This window comes from Pseudochaenichthys georgianus, chromosome 21 (genome assembly GCF_902827115.2).
Source record: "Pseudochaenichthys georgianus chromosome 21, fPseGeo1.2, whole genome shotgun sequence".
Lineage (NCBI taxonomy): Eukaryota > Metazoa > Chordata > Actinopteri > Perciformes > Channichthyidae > Pseudochaenichthys > Pseudochaenichthys georgianus.
This window is the reverse complement of record NC_047523.1, coordinates 26,459,149-26,485,584: the sequence shown is the minus strand read 5'-3', so window position 1 is coordinate 26,485,584 and position 26,436 is coordinate 26,459,149. Positions and strand designations below refer to the sequence as shown.

The following is a 26,436-nucleotide window of genomic DNA, read 5'->3' as shown; positions in this document are numbered from 1 at the left end:
AGATAAAGCGGCCCATTATTTTTCTTGTTAAATGTTAAATGTATCAATCAATTTTTGTAATCTATGTTATGAGAAGCAAAATTAATAATAAAAGGACACAGACAAGAGATGTACTGATCACTTTCACATAAGAAGAGCAGCATCACATTATTGGGGAACTGGAACTATAGAGAAAAAATCATTTCCAATCAACTATCAAAATGTGCAGATTATTTACATGTCAATCAACAAATCAGTTGAATAAGTTAATGTCTCAGCTCTTCAAAGCTGTTGTTTCAGGCTACTCAACACCCATACTAGTAACATTAAAAGCCATATTCTACAAGCAACAACAAATAGAAGAATAAAATAGCCTACGTTGAGACTGTATCTTATTACAAATTACAATAATACAAAGTCATTGGAAAAAAAATTATTGACAAAAAGTAATGAGGTCTCCAGGGGAGCCCAGTTAGTAAGAATAAGGTTAAAACTTTGTCAAAACTTCCTCGAGTGTGTTGTCAACTACTCCCAAGTTCTTTCATAAGGGTACGTTCGACGTCTCCACAAAGACAAGAGTGTATTGACTAAAAATACATGTAAACATTTTGGTTATTCCTCCTGTGTTAAATGTTCAAGTGTTTACCGTTTAACATTGGGTGGACGCTGGTGTCTCGCTGCTGTCCGACAGTAACATTCACTGGCACACAGACCTGACCTAGAATTGCTACTTAGAATTCGGGCTAAACCATCGCGCTGGAACGGAGGGGGGTGGAGAGACGACAGGAAATCTTGACTGGGATGTAATGGAGTAGGACCACTGGAAAGCTCGGGCGAAAGGGGGGAGACATATTTCTATTTTATAATGTTCCCGTGATAATGTTGTGATTTGATTAGTGTACGCTATGAATCCGTCGTTCGAGGAAAACGGAGAATTAAGCTAGCATTCCAGGTGAGTGTTTCTTTCTTGGTTTCCAGGTGAAAAGTGTCGGTCCACAGCTCGCCTCCTGGCAACGGGCACACGCGGGTCCTCCTCCCGGGGACATCTCACTCCGGTATCCGTTCTTCTCTGCCTCTGTCCCCGAAGGCTGGCTAGCTAAACCCACGTCGTGTCTGGCCTGGCAGACAGTGAGCACCCTTTCCACCGTAAATGCCGTTTTTTACAGTGCACCAAAAGCGGATTATTCACGATGTTTTCAGCATGGTGTAAAACCCGCGGAGAAATATTGGTTTTTACCCCATTATACTGGAGGACCGCCCGTGCTTGGTGAAAATGAAAAAAGGATACAATGCAGCATGCATGTTCTGCATTCTTCGGGAGTACCACGCCAATGGTATTGTATTGTTTTATTAAAAATGTGTTTGATATGATTTATAAACGCGTAGCGAGATTATAGGCCTCGGCTGCTGATTGTGTCGACCAGCCCTATCATCTGCCGAGCGATTTAATTGTTACATCGTGAACGGAGCTAACTTGAAAATGAACGTTTGCCTAAGGAGGGCCCGGATTGTTTTATTCGCACACAAAGCCATATAATGAATCTCGCTTTGTGTGTGCTTGTGGCCGACGTCGTTGTTCTCGCTCTGAGCCGCCGTCCAGTGCCTCCCTCTTCGGGGAAGACTTTGTTTGCGCTGGCCGACGCTCCATGAATGCAAGTGCTGAAGTCCTCCCTTCCCCCCCAGCTCTCTGGCGAAACAGGAACAACTTCTTTTAGGAAAAAGAAAAAAAAGTTCCTGGAGTTTCAAGCGCCATGGAATTACTTTGTCCGCCAAGAGTTGTCCAGTGAGGCACTGAGATTTCAGGGGGGGAAGTGTAGTCTCCGTACTTGTTGTGAGCTTTACGGTTATTTGCAGAGTTTTAGTTTTTGTAGGTGCCTGTGTGTATTTTAGGACGACTTCCTCGAGTAGGCCCGTTTGTGAGTAACTTGTGTGGCATTGTGCTGTGTTAACTTGGCAAGACCAACAGAGCAAAACTTGGCAAAGAATGTGCTCAGTGTTTTAGTTTTAACAATCTTTTTAAAACTTGAATTGTGAGTGACAAAATCCACAGGTGTAGAAATGTTTAGAACAAGAAAACCGTATGATATGAGTCACTTTGTCATTTATTTTTCCTTTTAAAAAAAGAAGAAGAAGATAACGCACACATTGCATGGACTCAATAATATATTATCTGTATGTATCCAGCATTTTATTCCCATAATGTTTTAAAAATGTGAAGATAAATATTATGCATTCTTGCAGTTTATATTCTAGTCATTTGAGCTGATGCTGTTATCAGTGTTTTGAAGCATACCTGCCAGTTACTGAGATTGAACTGCAGACCTTCCTGTTTCTGGATTCTGGTCTCTTCAATTGCTAGGCAACACTGCCGTCTGCCACGACGTCTATCTGTTGCATAGTCTTCAAGCTGTTTCATATTTATCCTTTCGATGGTCACTACTCCTACCCTATTTTCTTTGCATTACAAAGGTGTTAAAAAAAGCCATTTTATCACTCCCACAGTTGATATTTGGAAGGACAAAGTAGTCTTGGATGCAAAGAAGCCAGCAAGCTCTTGGTAGAGTATCATTTGCTGTTTTGTAGTCCCTTATGTGCACACCGGTCGATAACTGAAGTATAAATGAGTGTCTGGGTTAAAAAGGCAAGTATACACGGTTACTGTAGCCCCTAATGACCCAGGCTTTGCGCTGGTTATGTGTTTGCTTCATGTTGGTCTTGTCAACATGGGAGACTGAGTGCTTTTCCTTGCCATTTGCTTGTTTGTTTTTCACCCGATGAGCAAAGTTGTCTCCCTCTGTTCCAGGTGTGAATGACTTGTGGCTGTAGGGTGTCGTGAGTGGGCCATCCAGGTTCCTGCACAGCCTCCGTGGCTGACTGGGAGGAGTCGAGGGGAGCAGACATCAGTGCCCAGGGGACCTGAGGCCTGGTTCTCCATATGAGGCCCTGCTGAAAGGGCAGGGGGGCTTCTGAGGTAACCCAGTTCAACTCTTACCTCTCTTTTTTTTTAATATATGTACACTTCTTCCCTGTTCTCTCATCCCAATGTATTTATTACTTTTTTCCCTCTGTAAGCATAACTGTAGAAGATCCAAATACCATAAAACATGGCAGGAACACATCTAACATATTACCCTGTTTACGATGCCGTTCAGAATCCTGCACAGGACTAGTTTTGCACGCACGCACCCACTAACCTCAGCACAGGAAACGACCTGTGACCCACAATTATCTCCAAGTCCAATCCAGACTGGAGCCGAACCTGTTAATAAAAGTCATGCATCCTGACCAGTGATTAAAAACACAGGCTTCATAGTCACTCACTTCAAAGCTTTATTTTGACCCGGCTTTAAGCTGGGTACTCCTCCTCTTTTTCTAACGGCTTCTATGGGTGTTGTAATGCTGTGCACATTCTCCCGGCTTTCACAATACAAAAATCATGATGGCTGATTATGCTTCATAATGGGAACACATTTAGATGTTAGAAAAGCTGCACAATCATTCCATCTCTGATTTCCTTTTTACCCAAGCCCGGACCCGTGAATTAATGTATTTTTTTCAAAACCTTTTAGCGGGTTACCTGTCGGATACACCCAAAAGGGAACGGAAAATAGCAATACTCTCTGCAAAGAATCCCTGAATGCAATGCTTTACAAGTATGTAGAAATACGTACTCTATCTAATTACATCTCAAGCGACCCCACACTTGCCAATGATGCAAAATGACAATGATTAGCAATTGATGGAAATATAATACTAAATGTCTTACCATACAGTACAGAACTATGTTTCTATTCAAGGTAGTAGTACATTTATGAAAAGGGTGTGGATTTTTAGCAAAGCCACGGTGTAGTAAAGCAAATATTTGTATTCACAACATGTAGAAATCAGGAAAGCAGAACTAATTAAATATATTGGTCTGTCATCTTCTCACAATTAAGTCATACTCCTCCCTATATATATTTTTTAAACGGATACAACTTTCTTCCATCATAATTCCTGTCTGTGAACACTTAAAGTCATAGTTCTAAACGGCTCTGATGCAACAGTAAGCATGCGAGCACAGGCTCTTCCTAACGCCATTCACTATCTCTTTGACATTTATCTATGGACGTACCTGCCTTGATAGCTGCAGTCTGATGAGAGGCGTTGAATTGTAGAGCAGTTCCCTCTGCACGGCCGCTCTTGATGCTCAGGGATGCGTCTTGAGGAAAAGGACCTCACTGCTCTCGGATTATCAGTGCGATGTTTGGTTTTCTTCTCACATCTGCACACGCTGAGGACACACCACCGTCAGGCCGCTCTCCCTGAGAACGCTGTCCACACTGTTTATTTATCTGCTATCTAATTCGAAGTGTGTTAACCCAAAACCACAGTAAGGGAAAGGATGCAGGGAAATGGATATTGATGTAAAGCAGCAAAGGATTTATTTATCTCCTCTGTGTATTGGCCTCATGTTTCCGTGCACTTGTTTGCTTCATGGGTTTTCTAATTAAAACTCGCAAAGGCTTGTGTTGTGTATGACATGGAGCGATGTGTGTGTGAGAGGCAGTTTGTCTTATCGTCTGTGTAGTGGGTGGTAGGGGGCTCCTCATTCACACAGTTAATAAGACCCAAGTGTTTGTTTTATCTATTGTTCCAAACCTTGTCTTATGTCCTAAGGAGTATTTACATTCAGCGAAGAAAAGCATCAACTTCCCATTAACCTGATTTAGTTTTGATTGAGATATCAATTTATTTACAATTAATTATAAAATCATTTAGTTAATCGGCTGAATGACTTTACAATAGCCAGGCTTCAAAGTACAGTAACTATGATATGTTTGCAAATGTATCTTGTTTGGGAATTAAGAGTGATGTTGGATTATTGCTGTATTGCAAGGGAAATAACACTCCTTAACACATAGCTGAACTATTATATATAACATATACAAATGTTCTGTACAATTATTTTACAGTCAATTGACTTTATTGCCGGCAGAGCATGTGAATTCAGTAAAGAAAGAGAAGAGAAGAGATTCAAAAATGGTATTAATAGAGGGTATTTTTCCCTTTTTTAGCATTTGTTTTCCAGTTCAAAGAAAGTAAGGCTTGACACAAGTCCCCTTTTATTTCCTCCGTTTGTTGAAGAGGATTCAGAACTACTAGATTTAACTTACAGTTTGAGGGCATAATACAAGCTTTGATGACTTTAAATCATTTAAAGGTGGGGTAGGTAATTTTGAAGAAACCATCTTGAGTGCGCTAGAATTTGAAAATACACAGCCGGAACAAATCTGCCACTTCCTTACAGAGCCCCTCCTCCAACACACACAAACGCACACATGACCAATGAGGGCACGAGATAAGTTTGTGCCCTGATGGGAGGCTGACAGGCAGGTAGGCCATCCAGTTATTTTAGCCGGGCTGGCTAAAATGATTGGTCGTGCTTTTTACAGCGCTACGGCTTCCACAGATGATTTTTTTTTTCTTTCTTTTTTTCAAAGCACTTCAGATATTCATTGCTATCGGGATGTTAAGAGCATTCCATGGAATATAACAAAAAGAGTATCTCGAGCCGGTTTCTCAAACGTACCTAGCCCACCCTTTAATTTCTGAGTCAACTCAGTTGGACTCTATATATTTTTAGGGAGAACAAAAAGTAAACCGCTATTTGATTGATATTAGCCAGAACCCTAAGTTTAGATATCACAATCTGTATTCAGAGAGAGAACAATTGCAATCAACGTATCCCTAAAAAAATACACAAAAAAGTGTTTGATACAAAAACTAGTGAATGTTTCAGATGGAACACATGTTGACAGAAATATCTATTTAATTTGTAACCATTTACACCACACAGACTTTTCAGCAAGTTGAAGAATAAGTGTATCAGTTGTTTTCCTTTTTCAAATTCTACACTGAAAGATATAAAGAAACATCATCACTTTTTACTAATGTAATAAAGATAATTTAGAAAAATAAAGGAAATTGGCCACACAAGGCTGGAAGATGACATTATTTTTTTAAATAAATGTCTTACGTCTCTATGGACCAGCCTCTAATAGTACATCTTTAAAGCTTAGTTTGCTTTTCCGAACGGTAACAGCTTTAAATATGAATGGGTTTTTCTACTGGCTGCAGTTCATATCTTTTTTGGTGTAGGAGGTCTCACACCGGATCCTCGGGGACGTGTCTGGCTCAGTCAGAATGTACCTATAATTCTGCCTTCATGTTTCTGTGCTGTGATTGACAGTTACTGCTCAGACATGTTGGTCCTCCAGGCCCGCAGGGAGGGTCCTCTCAAGCAGCGGCTCTCAGGAGGAACCTGGGGGCCATGTTGACCTGCAATCACCTCGGCTATCTATGATCAGACTGCCCGAGTTCCTTAGCTTCCAGGCTCACTCTTTTGAGTTAGCAAAGTCTAATGTATCACTGTGGCACAATAATAACCGCAGTGGTTCAGAGAGAAATCTTCAATCAGGCTGTGATGTTTAAGTTGACATTTCTCCACTTCATCTACGGGAAGTTATTAAAAAATATATTCACTCACTTGCGCTCCAGTTTCCCATAACATGTGACACAATTCATTGAGCTTGGGTTTTTAATTTGATCATCGATAAGCGATCTGCTGTGTCAAATTATTATTAAGTGATTTGTGGAAGGAAACTTCTGGTATGTTCAATCCTTTATATTCTTCGGTTGAGCAGAGTAGAGTAGGGTATACAGTAGTGGCTTTTTAACAAATTAAACTACTAACCGTGTATTGGTTACTATTAGATTGAGTTAAAATGTAACCACCAGAGATTGTTGCTTCTCAGCCATTTTGCCAGTAGTTTTTCTTTTACTGCAGAACCTTGAAAAGCTGACAAATGTTTTAGAAACAGTCTACAAATCCACAAATAACATATCGTAGTCATTTCCATGAAATCAGTCAATCACTACGATTGGCAGGGACCTCCCGGTGAAATGTAGTAATGATACTTAAAGTACTGATGCTAACATGCTATGTGATGCCTTGAGTGTTACAGTTCGGTAATGTTGTGGATTCATAAGATTGTTGGTGTATTTCTGGTGGCTTTTTCATATTGGATTATGTGGAGCAGATAATTGGAGGCAGTGTGTTGTCAAACTCGCAGGGATGTGTCTGCAGTCTGTTGGGCAGAGACATCAACATTCCCTCCTTTCTGCTTCTCCAGTTTAGTTCTGGATGGCGTCGAGCGGGATGTGCCTCATATTCACATCATTTGAAAATCATGAATTCCAAATAGGGTCCCACAGCTTAGAATTGAACTGCACACATCTCCCATTCGTCCTTCACGTTTGTTTTTGGCTCACTGTCAAGTCATTGGAGCCATTTGCTTGAAGCTCCAAAACACACAGGGTAGAAATGTAGATTAAAAAGTCCATATTGCACCTCAAATATTGCAACACTTAGTTTTAAAGCATCTCCTAGAGCTTAACAGCTGTGCAGCTTAATCATCTCTTCTCCTGAGAAGACGAGGTGTTATGAGTGACAGAGAAAGTTCAATTTGTCTCTTATATCTCGATGAATGGGCAGGTTACTTTTACCTTTTGGGCATCTCTACCTGTGTGTCATGGGCTAAACACTAAATGATTATAGCATATTAGCATGTGGTTAATAGCTAGGTGAACATTTCTTGTTGCAGACCATTAGTAGTTTCGCAGGAACGCAAGCTCAGACTCAAGGGAAGAGCAGATGCTATAAACTTGCAGAGCAGCTTTCATTGCATCTCAGACATTACTAGGACGGCTAACTACCGCCGCATGTGAGTATTTCCATGTGTAATGCTATGAGTATGTGCACGCATATTGCTCTGTGCCTGTATATCTAATCGAGCAGGTCTTTTGCCAGTGTGTTTAAAATTCCATGGGAATGACACCCGATTGCAAACTGGGGTAATTCAGGGACACAATCTGGCTCGTGTTCTCCCCAGAGTGATCGTTTTGTTGTTCGATAGAAGAGGAGGCGGTGCATGCTTTGCACACTGTGTGTGTCTTTGGGTGTTCTGCTTTGAGTAAAATATATATATGGTCTTGTTTGACGTCATGCCAGGTCAGTGGAGATGCCTGAACTGTGTCACACGGTCTGACAAGTCACCTTGTTTGTGTTAGTGATTTACCGAAATAATTTATGAGAGAAATATTTTGTGCTGCACATCTTAAAATGTCATTCCTTTCCTGCCAAATATCCCTAGAGCCATAAATGGAGGGTTTGCTCGCTGTAGGTTGTGTTGACTAGCGGCGTCTTTAAATGTGGGTATTTGATGTTTCTCTGCTTTTAGTTGGGAGGTTTAGCATAAGAGAATTAATAACATTCATGTGTGAGTGTGTAATACAACTGCAAGAAGATCCTTTTGACCACCAACAGAGAAACACAAGCCTCCTTAACACTTTACAGTCGGCCTCTTAAGGGCTTGCTCGTTGGGATTTCCCACAATGCTTTTAGCCACAGGGAGACGTCCTCCCAGCATGAACAGAGGAGGAATGTGGCTAGAGTGTGGGAGCGACCGCCAGGATGGAGGGAGGGAGTCACGGACTAGAGAGCACTGTCAAGAGAAGGGGTCTGCATAGAGGGCAGCGCAGTTTCTCTGAAGCAAGTTGAGTTTCTGTTTAGCCACAAGTCAAAGAGAGAGGCATCCTTCCTTCCTTCGGGAAAACCGTTGTTAACCCAATGTCTCTAAGGAGGAGAAAGACTGGATCCAAAATGACCCAAACAAACCCAAATACAGTCAATTGGTCACATGGGTCAAATCTTTCCCCCCAAACCAGACTGCTCTTTATACCCAGTGCATATCCTAGAAGTAACAAATGTATAACACCGTACCAAAACCTTTTCTCAAAATGAAATTGACAGGGCACTATTTTATTTATAATCGTAGTTAGTATTTCATTAGTAGAGCAGCTCTAAGTTGGACACATCACAACATCTGAGCTGACTACACATTTTCTAAGATCCATTTGTGTATTAGGCATTTCAATGAATAGACCCCAAACCCTAATCAGTCTGAACCTGGTCCAGGTTGGGTCCAGGGTCGGGGTCTCACTTGTACGACCTTTGAAGTTCTCTTCTTACAGCTGATACATTACAACCCTAGTGCTTCACAGTAGGACGGGGAAGCGGACTCCTGGTCTGTCTGTAGCTCCAGTGGTCATGGCTTTGCTGTGCTAACATTTGAAAGTCAATGTGGATGCAAAGTCATAACTTCAAGTAGAAGAGAGCATGGTTGGATGTTCCTGATAAAGAAGAAACATTGTTGCCTCAAGATGTGCAAATGATGTAGGTGTTTAACTTTACAAGTAATACTTAATTTCTGCTCGTGGTGTTTCATTTTGGCTTTCATTTCTCAGCTATCTGGAGACGAGCTGAGTAGTTAAAAGAAATATCAATTAAATTGTCTGAAATTGACCAAAAACCCTCTAGTGAAATAATTTAATTATGTTAATTCCTTTGTATATTCCAAACGTTGCAATATCTGCAACCTAAATGTGACGTTTACCTTTTAATTCTTACAACCAAATGTTAACCTCTATTGTACTAAAACCATTCGATACTGGAAAGCCCCTATCTCGTATCATTGCTTCTTTTGTATTTAGAAATAATGGCAAATTGTTCTTGCCGGTTATGGAGTCTTTGTCTCGTAGAGAGTAGAAAGGTGAGTCTGAATGTGTGTGTGTGTGTGTGTGTGTGTGTGTGTGTGCGCGTGCGTGCAAGCAAGACACACACATATCCAGAGATTCAGAGACGCAGGGCAGATGGACAGAGATGGAGGAGCAGGGTGAAGTGTGTGAGACGGAGATCAGAGCGGAGTGCTGAGTGCCAGTCCTGCTGCTGGAGCTGGCCGCCACACATGGCACCGTGCCCAGGCTACGCCAGCAGATGTGTCACTAGTGAGTCAGCTGTGTGTGTGTGTGTCTCAGACACAGACACCCACCCGCACGCTCTGTGAAGAGAGCGACTTGTGTAATAATCCCCCTCCTCCTCCGGGTAATCTGTATCACAGCCCCCTGTATCTCATCGTCCTGTTTTCATTGCCACTTCCATCAATGTGATGGACACGGCGAGGCTTCTGTCACCACGATATGATATGACAAAATGTGACATTACACACATGTCGCCTCCCCGGGGATGGAGGGGCATCGTCTGCGGACCAGAGGAGAGGATGATCCGGGGGTGGGGGAGTGAGAGTCGTACTAATGCAGGACGGAAAGACCAGCGGGAAGACAGCTGAAACTGGGGGTAACCGATTGAGTGAAAGGTAGGGCGACACTGTAGATATGAGACAAGATTCATCCCTTCATAGTTTTAAATGCTGCATTGTAGTAAAGTGATGTCATTTTCTGAACTCACCACACTGTCTTAGTTTTACAGTCAGCCTTTACCTTTGCATAATTATTAAATCCACATTGTGTATCAAAATTCTCATTGTTTAAAAATGTTTGATGGCACCAACTGTCCGCCCTACAATATCCTCACAAAATGTATCTGGAGATGCCAGATGGGTGTGGCTGTGTGCTTTTTGTACTTTGTGTGCAGTTCAATGTGAACATTTTAATTGCTAATATTTCAGTCATACTCGTGCGGTTCCTGTTTGGGTGGCCTCGCCTGTCATGGGAGATGAATCGTGTCAAATGTTACATCTGTGGCGTCACAGCTCTATCTTTAGTGACACTTGGCATTCCTGACATTCTGTATGTACCGAGCGTGAGTCATGTGTGCTATCTGCAGGGTGTGGCATGTGATGGTGCTCTCAGGGAGCCCCCCCCCCACAGGTGAGCATGCAGGTGTTTCCTCAGCCAGGGCGCTGTGGGATGTCCTGCAAAGCTTTGCTTGGAGGGCAGCAGAAGTCTTGCTTTTTGTACTTTCGTGTTGTTTTTTGCACTCGAGTGGTGTATTGCTTTCTGCAGTTACTTCTTCACTAGCAGCCCGAAAGGTCTGTGTCGAAACCGGTTGTTGTAAAGAAACTGGTTATGCACACGGAAAAACTGGGCTTTTTACTTTATTTATACCTGCACAATAAATAATGGATTGCTATTATCTTATTAGCTGTTAAAGCAATATGTGTTTACCAAAGCAATAACTGAGAAAATAAAAAAGTGTTGGCGCTGGTGTAATAATAATCAAGAGGATGCTAGTCTCTGCGACTTCAAGAAGAAGAAAGAAGCAGCACATTAATTCTCCTACAAATGAAATGTTTAATACATAGACAGTCAGACATCCTCAATTCAATATGCTATGCATGTGGTATCTGTTTGTTCAGGTACTAATCTTTGCTAACTTCATGAGTCATATAACTGACTTTATTACTCGGCTCTATTAAAATATAGAAAAAGTAGTTCCTGCACACCAGAAGGTTTTATATTCAGTATAAAACGAAGGACCAAATTGTCCGACAGTGTTGGTCAGTTGTGCTCACTTCATTGAGGCACGTCAGACCCTCATTAGGCGTAATGCATGATTCACATCATGAGTGAAATGAAAAGCAAACACGAGTGTCTCGTGGGAATACTAAACAGTTTTGTCTCCTGCTTTTGAACACGTTGCTCTCAAGATACTGATGAGGGAGGATTCTTTTCAAAGTACACATTTCAATGTACCATTATCTAATTATTACCACCTGTGGATGCTTTTTAACACATGTTGGAACATATTGGAGTACTACAGACCAAGCATCCTCTTTTCAATGGTTTTTGTTGCACAACTTTTGACTCGAGACTTCATATGACGTAATTTGGTTTGAATGAATATTGGGTGCACATAAGTTGTGCCTCGTGGAAATAGATTGAAAGGCTTTTGTATGAGAGAGTTGGCTGCTGCTTCCCCAGACGGCATGGTTCCTGGCTGATGGGCTGTGCGTTTTTGTATATTCTTGCAGAAAACTGTGAGGGGAGGTGGAAATAATGTGTCTGATGTAGGCCTAAACAAATAATGGACTAAATTCTTGAAATGGAGGCCGAGCAGACGGAGAGCGCGTAGGGGAGCGAGAGAGAGCAACACTCCATTGTGACTGAACTGCAAAATGGGATTTGCATAAATAAGGCTGAAACATCAGCAGGCCTGAGTTGGTGTGTGTTTGCACTCGTGTCTTTTCCCTATTATTTTTAAATAAAGTCTTTGTACTATTAATGCATTAAAAAATTAAATTCAAGTGGATTTTGTTTCCAGCATGGTCAACGTTCCTCTCATTCACACACCTTCACTTACCGTGCCAGTGATACTTTACTGAAACGCCTCCCATCTCCCCTTCGGAGGAACGTGGGTGACGTAGCAGGTCTACTCCGCACTGGACTCAGCCAGCGGGCGACGACTGTTACATAAGCATGAAATGAAATGCTCTCTTTAAATGCCACCCGCAATGCAAAAACCCAAATCTAATTGAATTGAACTATTTTCTGCCCTCTTTTCATGTGGATCCTCGTATTTATATCAGAGGCAAGAAGCTCATTTTTAGAGCCTCATTATACCGTTTTCCCATTAACTAGCATGCACTGCAGCGCCTCGTGCGTGCCGTGATAGACAGGTCAGCCTCTTTCAGGAGATAGAAGAAGAGAAATCTCTGTGATTACCTCTATGCAGTTTTGTTGTGTGTGTGCGCTCAGTGGGCTTTAGTGTGCACGTCTGATGCGTCTGTGTGTCAGTGCGTTACTTATGACAGTCATGTCAGCAAGCTCCCCAATTAGTGTCTCGTTAGCGTGTGATTGGAGGGAACAGGTGATTGACAGGTCCTGCTGTTTGCGTCTGCATGCGTGTACATTCTCACATTACACGCATTTGTGTACGATTCAGGTTTGGCTTTAGATCACAAGCACCCCTTGAGGGAAAACATGATAGTAAGGGCTGCATTAGGGAGGAGGCTGGTTCTCTGCGATCTCCTTTGAGTTAACCGAGTATATTTTTGTAGGATTGCAACGGGCCGCCATCATGTCTCAAGGCCCCTGTGGGGCTTCATCCTGGTCACTGCCCAGCCACATTAACCACAGCAGGCTTGACAAAACACCTAGAACCATCACGGCACTATGCTTCAAACAATGTGCTTTTCACACGGTCAAACGGCATCTGAAACTGTCCCGCAGACCTTTTTTGATGTTGGAATAAAAATGGTTGCCTTCTGCAAATAGTGGAAGTCAAAAAAATCCTATGTTCACACCCTCTTAAAGTAAGAAGGATTTTATCTTATGTCTTCAGCTCTCTGTTTGAGTTCTTAACATGTTATTTTAAGTTTGTGAAAATGAGTAAGACTCGTTCAAGGCTCTTGATAAAAAGTATTTCTAATGAAGCCGTTGGAATAGCTATAGAAATGTTTTTCCCCTGACGTGGACTACTTTGTTGCATGCCCTGGCCTTTACGTACACTAAATGATTCTCTCTTATTTTAAAGCACAACTATAAGCAAGTGTGTGATGTTACTGAGCACTTGGGGACAGTGTTCCAGCAGTTTGTTCCACTTTCTCATCACATCTTCCCTCACTCCCTGTCCTACTTCGAAATGTTGCTCTAACTACCAACACCGTACTGATCTGAGGTCAAATACCTCTGCTCTGCTGATGGTAGGAAGTTATTTAGACTAACTTTTGAACGTTTTAAACCCGGTCCATAGTTTGAGCCCTCGTGTGGAATGTCTGTTGATCTCAATGTGCTGCACATCCCTGCTGAAGAAGAGCTGATATGTGTTGCGGCCGTTGTTCCCACAGTTTTGTTCAAAGCATGCGAAAAGGTGGTTTCACCAGAACAGAGGTTTTTCCAAGCAGTTCTTTTGTAAATAAACACGGAGTCAAATCACAGTCGAGCAATCAATAGTCAGCCCATTGCTTCTCTGAAAAGCCCCAACTGCTGGGTCAGAAAGTCTATTCTTATATTTAAAGGTTAGTCTAATCAGTGTAATTTGGAGACACAAGGCTCCTCTGTACCCCCCCCCCCCCTCTTTCCCCCGCGGAGAAGCCGGCCTCTGCTCGCGTGCAGAAGTGATCTGAGGGCCCCGAGAGTTGTAAATCACTCCTCCTGCAGCCCAGCGAGAGACGAGTGTTGCTGCTGTAGCAGGAGTCTGTGTATGCTGTCTGGTTCCCAGTGACGCCCCCTCCCTCCCTCCTCCCTCCCTCCCCCCTCCCTCCCCCCCTCCCTCCCTCCCTCCCTCCTTCCTTCTCCCCAGGGCAACTCTGGAGCCAGTTACAATGTTGAGTGTTTTTGGAAGAGCTCCTAAATATTTTCAGGATGACAATGTAATCTGACTGACTGGGCTGCTCTCTCAAACACAGTGGTAGTTGAGACCGCCATACCACCTCCCCCATTCCTCCAACACACTTCACTGTTTGCTCCAGTTGCATTTTAGTGCTGGTGGTGTGTGTATATATATATATAATGTAAGCAATATCACACCCAAAGCCTGTAAAGTATCAAAAACAAAAAGCCTGACAAATGATTGGTTACAGATGTCAGGCCATTACCAGTGTTGATATTTTAGAGGTTTAAAATCGGATGATAATATCAACCAATCGTCATCTTTTTATACACACAATAAAACTATTATTCCAATAGGAGCCCTTAGATAAAAATTTTGAAGAAACTATGGTGCTCTCTGTTCATCACTTGAATAGACCATTTCTTGTCTTGTGACTCTACCCAAAATATAAACTACAAACTAAGCTCGTTTCAACCATTTTAGCTGTGGAGCTCTATAAAACAGTATGTTACAAACCTTTTCTTTCCAACACGGTGTAGATTGAGATAATGCTGCAGGAGTCATAATTGTAATGCTATAGAACAATGTTGTTTTCTATTCGATAGTATAGTAAAGGTAGTTAGGAAATTATCAAAATGTGAATCCATTCTCCGGATATGAATTTAATCTGACCGACGTTACTGTGCAAGAGAAAACTACTTTTAACAACCACCTTTCGAGCCTACATAAATAGATGATACTAAAAAGATTTTGTGTTGGTGTCACTTTTTCAGACTTGGCCCGCTTTCCAGTGTTTTAACTGTTATTTGTCCTCTCTCTCTCTTCACAGTGTGCCCAAGGGCCGTTGAAAGCCCCCTTGGGGGAGTTTCATAAATACACAGCGAACAAGAAAAGACTCCTGGACTCTTGTTATTGTTTTTACACACTTTCTCTCGCATTACACACACATACGCACGCAAACATACAGAGACGAGCGCGCACACACCTTCACAGACAAGGACATAGAGAGAATGTTGGAGGTCCAAGAGGAGAGGCCAGCGGCGGCAGGTACAGCAGCAACACATTTCAACAAGAAGGAGCGAGGCAAGAAGGAGCGAGAGGAGGCCAAGGACGGTCGTGGAAACCTCTCAAACATCGGGAACCCTGTTCCTGGCTCCAGGAACGTGCGCGCAAAGGCGCCGCTCGCACACACCGGCAGTCCACACCAGCTCATCACTCCACCATGTTCTGTAGTCCTGGGAGCCCCATCAATGCACTCCAATAGGCTGAAGAACTCTCCATCCACCAACACGCAGAGGTGAGTGGCTCCAGCATGGCTCTCGTGTCTGTGTTTAAGCTTTTGAGATCCTGTATTGTATTTGTCAGTGACACTAAATCAAGTTTTAATTCTAGCCACTGTTATTATGGACTACTAACAGCTGATGACTGAAGTCCTGTCTTTCCACAAACATGGTTTACTGAGGAAGCACACGTACATAAACTTAAAATAAATCATCTCAGTGTCCAGAAATGAATAAACATTAGCTGTCAGTGTTTACTAACAGCTGGGAAGAGAGAACGGACACAAACACGCAACCCTCTTTTCAAAACTGAATGAAGTAAACAAAAAATAGCAGGTCTATGTTTGAACAAAAACAAAGAGACTACCGTACTTTTCGGACTATAAAGCGCACCTGCATATGAGCCGCAGCAGCTAAATTGTCCGTCTGTCTTGCTCTCGTTCTGTCTCTCGGTTCCACTTTTACTTTGGCGCGCTACCTGTCTCACTCTTTTCCGGCCTCCAGCTTTTCCTGCTGGAGCCCGCCGCTTAAAGGTGGCGGGCGCGGACCGGTCATAGAGCCCATAGCGTTAAAGGTGGTTAATTTTACCTGTAAAATCCATAGATTTAGGAGGTTCCCTAGTGGCCGGTAGCTGTACAAAAAAAATGGGGGAAAAAGTCGCGGCTTATAGTCCGAAAAGTACGGTACTTGTAATCATGGAAACATTTTCTTTCAAAATGTAATATGTTCTTGCGTTTTAGTCATGTAAACATGCCAAGTTAGGCCGTCCTTTGGCTGGTTGCTGAGTGATGAGTGCATCCCAGTGTATGTTGTGAAACTCATACCTTGTTAGTTGCAAGTTGCAAAATGTGCTGGGTTTTGCATTTAAATAGCTGATGCAGAAGACTGCAGGCGTGGCTCTAAGGCAGCATTTGTTTTTTGTCACACTTTTATTATCCCTGTATTGCCAGTGTCTGAATGCTTTGTTACAAAGCCTGCAAGTTTTTATTTTCTGTGGGAATCGGATGACCTGGATAAAGCTCATGTTAATTTGAGAAAATGTGCAATCTTCACACACATCGATTAAAGGCTGAGACCTTCCTGTTTAAAAGTGTCAACACTAGCTATCAAGGCAAGATATTACCAAGTGCGTATGGTAGGCTATGAGCAGTGAAACTAAGTCTTATAGGCCTGTGCTGTTTAGAAAGCCTCTGTAGGTCAAAGTAATGCAGATCTAAGATCAGCCTCTTCACTCCGTTCTGCTACCTGAAAGGTCTCTGGGCGTGATCCAGAGCTGTCCCAGGGTCAGAGAGTACACTGAGGTTGGAAGTTTCCCCTGCTGACTCATGGTTCTGGATCCTCTGGAAACAGCTGTCTGGATGAGCTTTGCCTTATTTTTTTACTAACTGTGTGTCTTTGTGAATGTACATGCAATGTACAAAGTGTGCAAAGCTGCGGCTGTGCTTTTTTGGACATTTTGGCATTTGTTTCATGCTACATGTACAAGTGTGTGTGTGTGGGAGAGAAAGAGAGAGAGATTAGGGTGTGGTAAGGGAGTTCTCTGCCAGTTGGATGTGTCCTGTTGCCTGAACTAAAGGCTCTTATAACTAGAAAGCAGCAGCCATTTTTACATGGCCTGGCTGTGGCTCTGCAGCCTTCAGGTTTAACTGCGCAAAAGGAATTCCCAATAACCCTATACAGTGTTCTTACGCCGTAATAGCATTGGTTTAACAGCTCCAAAGAAAAAAAAGGGGAAATTAAATGACCTCCATCTTTTTTCTCCATTAATTTTGCCCATTATCTTTTCCTCTCTCCTCTGTCCGTCAGCCCTAAACCTAAGACGGAGGCCATGGTACGCTCACCTCCCGTCATGTCCCCCGCCACTGCCACCCAGATGGACTCTAAAATGCCCAATCAGAGTAAACCAGGGAGCACTGGTAGCCAATCACAGCCCTCCCCCTGCGACCCCAAAACCCTTGGCTCCAAAGGGGCGCAGAATGTGTCGGGGGGCATGGGGCTGAAGAACGGCCAGGGCCTGACCTCTGGCTCCAGCTCCAAGGTTAAAGTCAAGAGGGAGAGGAGCACCTCGGTGGAGTCGTTCGATCAGCCGGAGAGCGGAACGCCCACGAGTGAGGAGAAAGGTAAGAACCACGCTAAGGTAGCAATCGATCATTATCATCTTATCCTCTCTTAATGCGTTCAGACATTGTCACATCCTTCTTGTGAAGTGCAACAGCCACAGCCAATCTTGAGGATTAATTGCAATCTCTGAGACTATTTGGAATCAGGTTTTTATTCTCACCAGAATTGTAAAGTAGTTTAATTAAGAGGGGCACCTTTTTATCATGTGTTTAAGAGTCCCTAGTAGCTGCTTTGAATGGCTCGATATATAGAACGACTCCAGTGCTTTAATAGAATCATGTCTGCAGTGCTTGTGTTGTTGTTGCTGCAATGCATCTGGTTGGTCTTTGCTGTGCTCCTTTTATCATGTATCGCTTCATAACTTTATTTAAAAAAAAAGTGCTGTATATTTAGTTTTCTCTTCGTCTACAAACAGATGTTTGTTGCAACAGTCAGGTGGAATCTTAAAAACATAGTTAAACCCAGGCCCACTGGTGGTTGTGTGTGTGTGCGCAGACAGCAGCAGGGTGAAGAGGATGTGTGTGGCGGAGAGGAGGCAGCCGTACAGTGGAGCCGACTGGTGCTCTGGGGGAGAAAGTGACGAAGATGACAAAGGATTCTTCAGTAAGTGTGTTAACGTGTGCCTCCAAGCATGCATAGCAGTCCCTGCGCTGATCAACTTGACTTATGACGGCTCCTCAGTAGAACTGCATTACCCATAGGCCCGTGTTGGTCCTAAAACTCTGCTCTGTTGTGTCCTTGTAGACTGTAACTCCAGTGACGTGAAGCCCCAGGACACCGTCTCACATTCTACCTCCAACGCCGGACTCAGTCGCTCCTCCACGCCTTCCCACAATACAATGGGAGGCCAGAGCTCCACAACAGAACCTGCCGGTGGCCAGAAACCGCCCACAAAACTTGTTTATGTCTTCACCACAGAGATGGCCAACAAGTAAGGAATCTGAAAGAAAATCCATATTATGCATCCCCGTTGTTTAGTTATGATTATTTACTTCTAGCTCATCTTTATGCCTTTTTAAAATATTTGTATTTAGGCAGGATAATTAAATCATACTTGAACCCTTTTTTTTCTTTGCATAAGCAAAACATACACCCACAGTGAAACCCTTTGTGGAATTGCAGTTAAAATTAAATAGAATCACTAACAATGTCAATTGCCTGAAGTTTATCTCTGTGCCCCTGTCACCAGTGCTTGTTGTTGTTGTCTTTGATGTTTGTTGCAGCTGTTTGTGTGTATAGTATACTTGCTTCCCACCACTTCTCTTCCCGTCCCCCAACTTTCCCGGTTATAGCCTAAATCCAATGTGCGTATCTGCACGAGCATGTGTGTTTCTCAGTGGGAGGGTACACTTAGATTAACACCCTGTTGAGAAGTGGATGCTCTGTGCAAGGTGTGTGTGTGTGTGTGTGTGTGTATGCAGTAGTTTGTTTGCTTCGTTGACCTTGGTTTTACCTTCATGGTTAAATCATGGCACTCATTCATCCGGCTCACCTTCTCTCAAAGGGCAAACGCACACACACACACACACACACACACACACACACACACACACACACACACACACACACACACACACACACACACACACACACACACACACACACACGCACACATGTTTATTGTTTCTGATGACTGATATCTGTCTGTCTGCCTTTTCGTCCTCAGAGCGGCTGATGCAGTTCGAACTGGCCATACAGAAAACATCATTGCCTTCCACATGAAAAACATCTCCAACAGCAAGGACAAAGCTCACCTTCTGGTAAAGACACACACACACACACACACACACACACACACACACACACACACACACACACACACACACACACACACACACACACACACACACACACACACACACACACACACACACACACACACACTAGGGATGTGCATCTCCATCACGGAGGCCGATGCGATGCGCATCTCGATACGTTGCCGCGATACGATACATTAACGATACATTTGAAACACCAGGCGATGCGATACGATTCACCCCTGTTGCGATACAGTTCGATACGATTTGATTCAACATTATGCGATTCGATGCAACACGATGCAAAAATAATGATACTTCAATTTGGTACGACAGAGAGTTTTTGTTTTATTCCTTATATGCAGAAAATCATACATTAACAAAAAAGTGCTTTACATATTTGGCACTGCACATCCCATCATGCCGTTTATTTTTTTACCTTTAAAAGCTCTCCAGAGTACAGTACAATTGTATAACACCTCACAGTTAAACAATGTAAGGATGCATTGCTCATGATTAACAAATAACAGCTACCATGGTGCAATGCCCATACAGCTGCCAGCCTGATGTGCTGAACACTCATTCATAGGCTAACTCACCAGTGAGCAGAAAGCAGTGGGTTCTATATGAACAATAAAGAATACAAATAACCTTTCACAAACAGGTATTTCATAACTGCTTACAGTGAGGAAGACATTTAAATTATTATTGGCCGTCACAAGCTGCTGTAAACTAAACACCACTCTCTCTGACAGAACTCTTTATGTGCGTCGCTAAGTTCCTCGTACTACGTGTGTACTTTAAAGTGGCTCGGCATCGTTAACAATTTGCGAGCGATTTGTCAAGTTGACCGTCTGTAGTATATAGTGCTGCGCACATATACCATCAGGACGTTACTGATGGGGTGCGGCGGCGGAGTGATACTGTGTGTATGCAAGCCCGCATCTAGGACGGATCTATGTATCATGGCTGTAGACCTGTTGAGTAATAAAGATACCTCATACAAAGGTCTACGGATACCTTATTACTCTCCATGACCTGCGGTCAACTATATAGCATAAAGGACTATTACACCGTCTTTCTTGAACAATCCGAAGTGTTGCCAAACGTTTGATTTGTAGGTATTTTTCGGTGCGCTGTGTTTCTCTTTTTCCTCAACTTCCGTGTGGGTTGATAACTGAGACTCTCGGCCTCCGTAGTGGCGAAGCAAATATCAAAGATCGTCTCTGCTGAGCGTTGACAAGATGAGGGGATTTTATATGAATGAATCGGTTTTTTACCGATGCAAAGACGCTACGCAATCGATGCATCGCGAGTTCAACCCGGTTCAACCCAAACTGTAGCCGATGTGCACTCTTTCAACTGGTGCACTCGCATCTTGAACGTTTATGCCGGTGCACCGATGCGAATCGGTGATTCTTAACATCTCTAATACACATACATACATGCTTTCTTGCATTAGAGTGTCGAAATCTAATCCTTACTTTGTCCCTCTCTGTTAAAGAACAATGCAGCAAGCGCCCTCCGAAATGACTCCAAGCCTCCCCAGCAGCCCCCGTCCCATGCCCAAGATCAGAGCCACCAGCCTGGATCCAAGCCGTCCTTACCTGGCATGGCAGAGCCAGCCCCCCCCCAGCCTTCAAACCAAGGGAGCCAATCCGGTGTTCTCACACAGGAAGGGCCGTCCTCTGCAGGCATGGAATCCAAAAATCTTCCCTGCAGTAGCCCCAGTAACGCTATAGCTCCAGTCGACCAGGCCCCCGTCACACAACCTGAGGCAGGCCTCAACCCTCCACCAGTAGGCGAAGGAGGGCATGGTGGAGGTTCTGGTGGAGGTTCTGGTGGAGCAGGTCTGACACCCCAGCAGCAGCAGCAGCAACAGCAGCTGGCCCAGGAGCTGTTGAACATGGAGGCCAACACAGAGGGTCTGTCCCAAGAACAGTTGGAGCATCGCCAGCGCTCCCTGCAGACCCTGCGCGATATTCAGCGCATGCTCTTCCCCGATGACCGTGATGCCCCAGCAGGTGGGCCCCCACAATCCCATCCAGGACCCCATGATGGAGGCCCTGACGGTGCCCCGCGTAGATCTGAGCAAGGCCCTCTGCAGGCTATGATGGCGCAGTCTCAGAGCCTCGGACCACCAGGTGGGCCAGGAGGACCCAGACCCCAAGGTCCCCCCTTTGGCCCACCACATGGTCCACCCCATGGTCCCAGGGACATGCCCCCCTTCCCACAGGATGACATGGGTCCACACATGGGGGGTCCAGTGGGCTGTGGAGACGGGGATCAGATGACCCCCGAACAGGTGGCCTGGTTAAAGCTACAGCAAGAGTTTTATGAAGAGAAAAGGAAGAAACAAGAAATGCAACACCGGCCCCTTCCTCCAGACATGATGATGCACCCCCATGGTCCCCGTGGGATGATGCGAGGACCCCCGCCTCCCTACCAGATGGGCCCTGGGGAGATGTGGGGAGGACCAGGTGGACCACCGGAGCACTACCAGGAGCGCATGGGCATGGGCCCTGGTCCTGGCCCCGGCCCCAGGGGTATGCCCCCACATATGCAGAGGATGCCTGGCTTTTCTGGTATGATGAACCCTGAGATGGACGGACCCCCCAGGCCTGGAATGGGTTGGCCTGACGACATGCCACCCCGGATGGGAGATTCACGAGGTTTCCCTGGAGGACCAATGTTTGCTGGTCCAGGGGGTCGTGGTGAACGTTTCCCAAATCCTCAGTCAGTTCAAGAGGCAATGTTTCACCAAGGTATGGGGGGGGAGAAGGGCCTCCCTCCAGGCATGATGATGGACATGCAGAGAATGATGGGGCACCAAAGAGGTGGTATGGAACCTGGTAATGGCATGGGCATGTTTCCCAGAATGCCCGGGGATGGTCCTATGAGTCCATCCTCTAGGCTCCAGGGAATGGGGGGAAGGGAAATGGGGCCTGAGTTTGGCATGGGGCCCGGCCCTGGGCCAGGACCTCATATGCACCCTTCCAAGCTACGAGATCCCTCCATGAATATGAGTCCTGATGAGATCATGAGAATGAGAGGAGGACCTCCAATGGAGAACATGGGTCCACATGGCCGACCAATGCCGGGCCCTCCCTTCTCCGAGCAGCAAGGAGACTTTCCTATGGGGCCTGGGCGGCCCTTCCCCGGGGGTCCAGGAGGAATGAGGGGTCCACATACAGACCCAGGCTTTGGTCCAGACCACAGATCTGCACCTACAGGAGGCAATGGCCGTATGAACCACCTCCCCCCTGGTGGTGGCCCTTCACAAGGTCAGAGGGGCCGCAAGCCAGCAGATCTGATTGTCCAAGCAGGAGGGGGGAGCTCTCCAAGTATCAACCCTCTTAAGTCCCCTCCTTTGAGGCAAGTACAGTCCCCCATGATGGGCTCTCCCTCTGGAAACCTTAAATCCCCCCAGACTCCGTCCCAGCTGGCTGGCATGCTCACTGGTCCCACTGGCCCGAATGCCCCTCCACCTCAACAAAATTCAGCTCCAATGAAATCCCCCCACTCCATGATGGGATCAGCTGGTGCCTCTCCTGTTCATATGAGGTCTCCGTCTCTTCCTAACCCCTCTCCAGGATGGGCATCCTCACCAAAACCACCCATGCAGAGTCCTGGAGTCCAGCCTCAGGGGGGCAAGCCTCCCCTGAATATCACCTCACCAAACATGATGGGAGGCATGGATCAAGGTAAACCCGTTTTTCTATTGTTATCTGTGTTCAGCATCCCCTCTCTCTCCACTGTTGTCCTTTTTGAATTGCCATTGATTTGAATAGTTTTTCTGTGTATCCTCATTCAATATAATTAAGTTAATATTTAGCTTTTGATTGATTTGAGTTGATATCAAATTGATGTTGAATGTGTTTTTATTGCATTTTAGTCACTAATGTAAGTGGTGGTAAATATCCCATGAAACATGTCTGCTCCATTTTTAAATCCTTTTAAATCTGAATATGTCTACAATACTGAAAAACACTAATAAAAGAGTTGTGGAGGGTATTTATCATCAAGTGCCTCTACAGGAAGTGTACACATCTGTATGAGGGGTGGGGCTGGCTGGCTCCTGGTCCAGTAGCTCCCTCTTGTGGCACAACATTTTAATCTCACTGAGCCTCAACCACACATTACACATCATCACAGATAAACAATCTACCAGAGAATGAAAAGCTCTCTCTCTCTCTCTCTCTCTCTCTCTCTCTCTCTCTCTCTCTCTTCTCTCTCTCTCTCTCTCTCTCTCTCTCTCTCTCTCTCTCTCTCTCTCTCTCATCCTGCCATCCTCTAGGTGGTAACGGCCCTCCCTCAGCCCCTCCTTCATCAGGGGCTCCATCTGGCTCCATGTCACATCCAGGCAACGTCCCGTCTGGCAGTCCGTACAACATACCCCCTGAGCCAACTCTATCTCAGAACCCCCTCTCCATCATGATGTCACGCATGTCCAAGTTTGCAATGCCCAGCTCCACCCCGCTCTATCATGACGCCATAAAGACTGTTGCCAGCTCTGATGACGACTCGCCCCCGGCTCGCTCACCTAACCTGCCGTCGGTGAACAACAATGGTAAGACATCTGATACATCTTTTGTTTGTTTAATTTGTATGTTCATTTTCAATCACCTTGGACCATATTTATACTTATTTCACTTTGATCTGCTTCTAAAGAGCATGTTGCGTATATATAATCACTTGTTTTTCTCTTGCATGCAGGTATGGTAATGAATCACCAAGGAAATCCTCGTATGATGGGACCAGGAAACCCTGGACCAATGTCTGCCCTCAGTCCTCTGGGAATGAATCAAATGGGATCCCAGCCTCTCTCACATGGCATGCCCCAACAGATGCCCTCTCCCAATGCCCCTAATATGGGCCCAGGCATGATGCCTCATGGCATGATGATGTCACAAAATCCCCAAGACCCCGGTATGGGAAACCCCCAAATGATGCCCCAAGGACGTATGGGTTATCCTCACCGAGGCCAGGGCTACCCCCTCACGCAGTCCCCTTCCCATCAGGGACCTTTCTCCCCGCACAACGGTCCTGGTCCACAAGGTTTTCCTGGTCATCCAATGGGATTCCAGGGAGATGGAGGACCTATGGGAGGACGAATGGGGAACATGTCTCACGGGGGAGGGGGTGATGGGGGTATGTGCAAGCCGAATAACCCTGGAGGGCCAGAGTTTAGCAGCATGCAGGGTGGGTTCAGTGAAGCAGATCTTCATGAGGTGATGAGGCCGGGAGCGTCCGGCATTCCTGAGTTTGACCTGTCCAGGATAATGCCATCAGAGAAGCCCAGCCAGACTCTGTCTTACTTCCCCCGAGGTGGGGGAGACAACCCTGGGGGGAAACAACCACACCCCTCTGGTTTCCCCATGCAGGGCATGATGGGTGGTGGCCCACCGAGGATGGGGATGTCCATGCAGGGGATGGGGGGGATGCCAGGAGGTCCTGACGGGGTAATGGGCCCCCAAGACATGCCAATGGGCAACCCTGGCCACAACGCAATGCGGCCTCCAGGATTCATGGGCCAAGGCATGATGGGCCCCCAGCACCGGATGATGTCTCCTGGGGGTCCAGGAGGGATGATGCAGGGGAGACAAATGGCCCACCCCGGCCCTGGTGGCTCACCGAACATGATGATGTCACTGCAGGGCATGGGCGGCCCCCCACAGCAGACAATGATGATGGGGGGTCAGATGAGGCCTCGTGACATGGACATGGGGTTCAGTCCGGGCCCCGGAATGTTCTAATCCAACAGAAACCTTGTATGTAGAATGTTCTTGGACAAAACACAAGGATGTGGAGAAAACTCTGATGGACTCAAGTAAAGGTATAAAAGGAGACGGGATGTACCGAGAAGCGAACAGAACGGAGCTAACCGGTCTCCTAGTGACCTCCTGTGGGAACTATTCCAAGGTAGACTCAAACAGGATTGGAGTACTTTTGCCACAACAACATTGAATTTTAACTCATGAATTTTAACTCATGAACTTAAGAATGTATGGGATTGTTGTGCATCAATTTCGCAATGTTCTTGTGTTTTTTGATTATCTGACTATAAAGATGACTTTCAACATCAAATGGAATCAACCTAACTCAAAGTCAGCGTGGCAATGCTACAGTATATGTCTACTTTTTTCAAATTAAAAAAACAAATTTGTCACGAAAGTGATGTGGAACAAGAGAAAGGAATAAGAAGAATTTGTGCTTTGTGAAGACTTTAGTGGAACTCCATCTCTCGCTCCATTGTTTTGACTGTTTCTGTACAGTATATACGTGTGTGTGTGCGTGCTTGACAGACTGTATGTTTGTGTGGTATGTATGTATGTGTCTGTATGTATAGGCATTCTATCAGTGACCTCTCAACTCCTCTTGCCCAACTTTCATTGGGGGAGGAATGCCCCCTAAAAATACTGTACTGTTTACCATTGGTGGGCTATTCGAATTTTAGTCTATTTTAATTTCCTTTGTAACTCCAGTGTATAACAAACCAAACTATGACCTCATTAAGATAATAGTATTATTAAAAAAGCACAAACATGGACCGTCTGCAGAAAGCGTCTTCTTTCTTTGTGTTTACCATTGAGAGCAACACATTAAGCGTAAGGATCCTGGCAGCTTTGCAGCACAATGATAATCCCCAGTCCATTTCATTTGTCTTGGTGCTCCAAAACTTTCAGGACTCAACTTTCGCCAGCGTGAATAATACTGCTAATACCCAGATGTGCTATGTGTGTCCGTTTTGTTTCGACTCTTGTTGACTCTGGGTAATAATCATTCCCAAAGCAATAATCCCCCCTAAAGGTCAGCAGAATGGGACAGGAGTGGCTGAATACCACAGCAGGTATGCCAGGTATTATAGAACTAGAGCTAGGTAGATCGGGTAAAAATGTAGTGAGGCGGGTGTGGTGTCCAGAGTGAGACACAGAACTGTAAACACGTACTGCTTACCATCCAGTTGACTTCCTCTCTTTTTCTCTATTGTATAAGCTTGTCATGTGTTTCTCCATTGGCTTTGGTGCAGAATAGCCTACCAGGGCTGTGGTGATGGACTACAAATAAAAGATATTGTTTTGGTATATACATGTTGTCTATGGAGTGTGTGTGTGAGCATGTATGG

At 44.9% G+C, this 26,436-nt stretch overlaps 1 protein-coding gene across 3 annotated transcripts; it reads left to right on the top strand.

Moving 5' to 3' along the window:
• Positions 1–546: 546 nt before the first annotated feature.
• bcl9 (BCL9 transcription coactivator) lies at positions 547–26,399 on the top strand. 3 transcript variants are annotated; one of them, XM_034109838.2, is made up of 10 exons: positions 547–931; positions 2,783–2,950; positions 14,982–15,449; positions 17,239–17,552; positions 18,049–18,156; positions 18,298–18,484; positions 19,220–19,313; positions 20,815–23,014; positions 23,608–23,880; positions 24,027–26,399. In XM_034109838.2, the coding sequence occupies exons 3-10, from the start codon at positions 15,163–15,165 to the stop codon at positions 25,064–25,066; spliced, it is 4,503 nt and encodes a 1,500-aa protein (XP_033965729.1). In that variant the 5' UTR covers positions 547–931; positions 2,783–2,950; positions 14,982–15,162; the 3' UTR covers positions 25,067–26,399. The 3 variants fall into 3 exon arrangements, with proteins under 3 accessions (XP_033965729.1, XP_033965730.1, XP_071063108.1); XM_034109839.2 differs by lacking the exon at positions 547–931 and adding an exon at positions 970–1,313; XM_071207007.1 differs by lacking the exon at positions 547–931 and adding an exon at positions 1,691–1,895.
• The last annotated feature ends 37 nt before the right edge of the window (positions 26,400–26,436 follow it).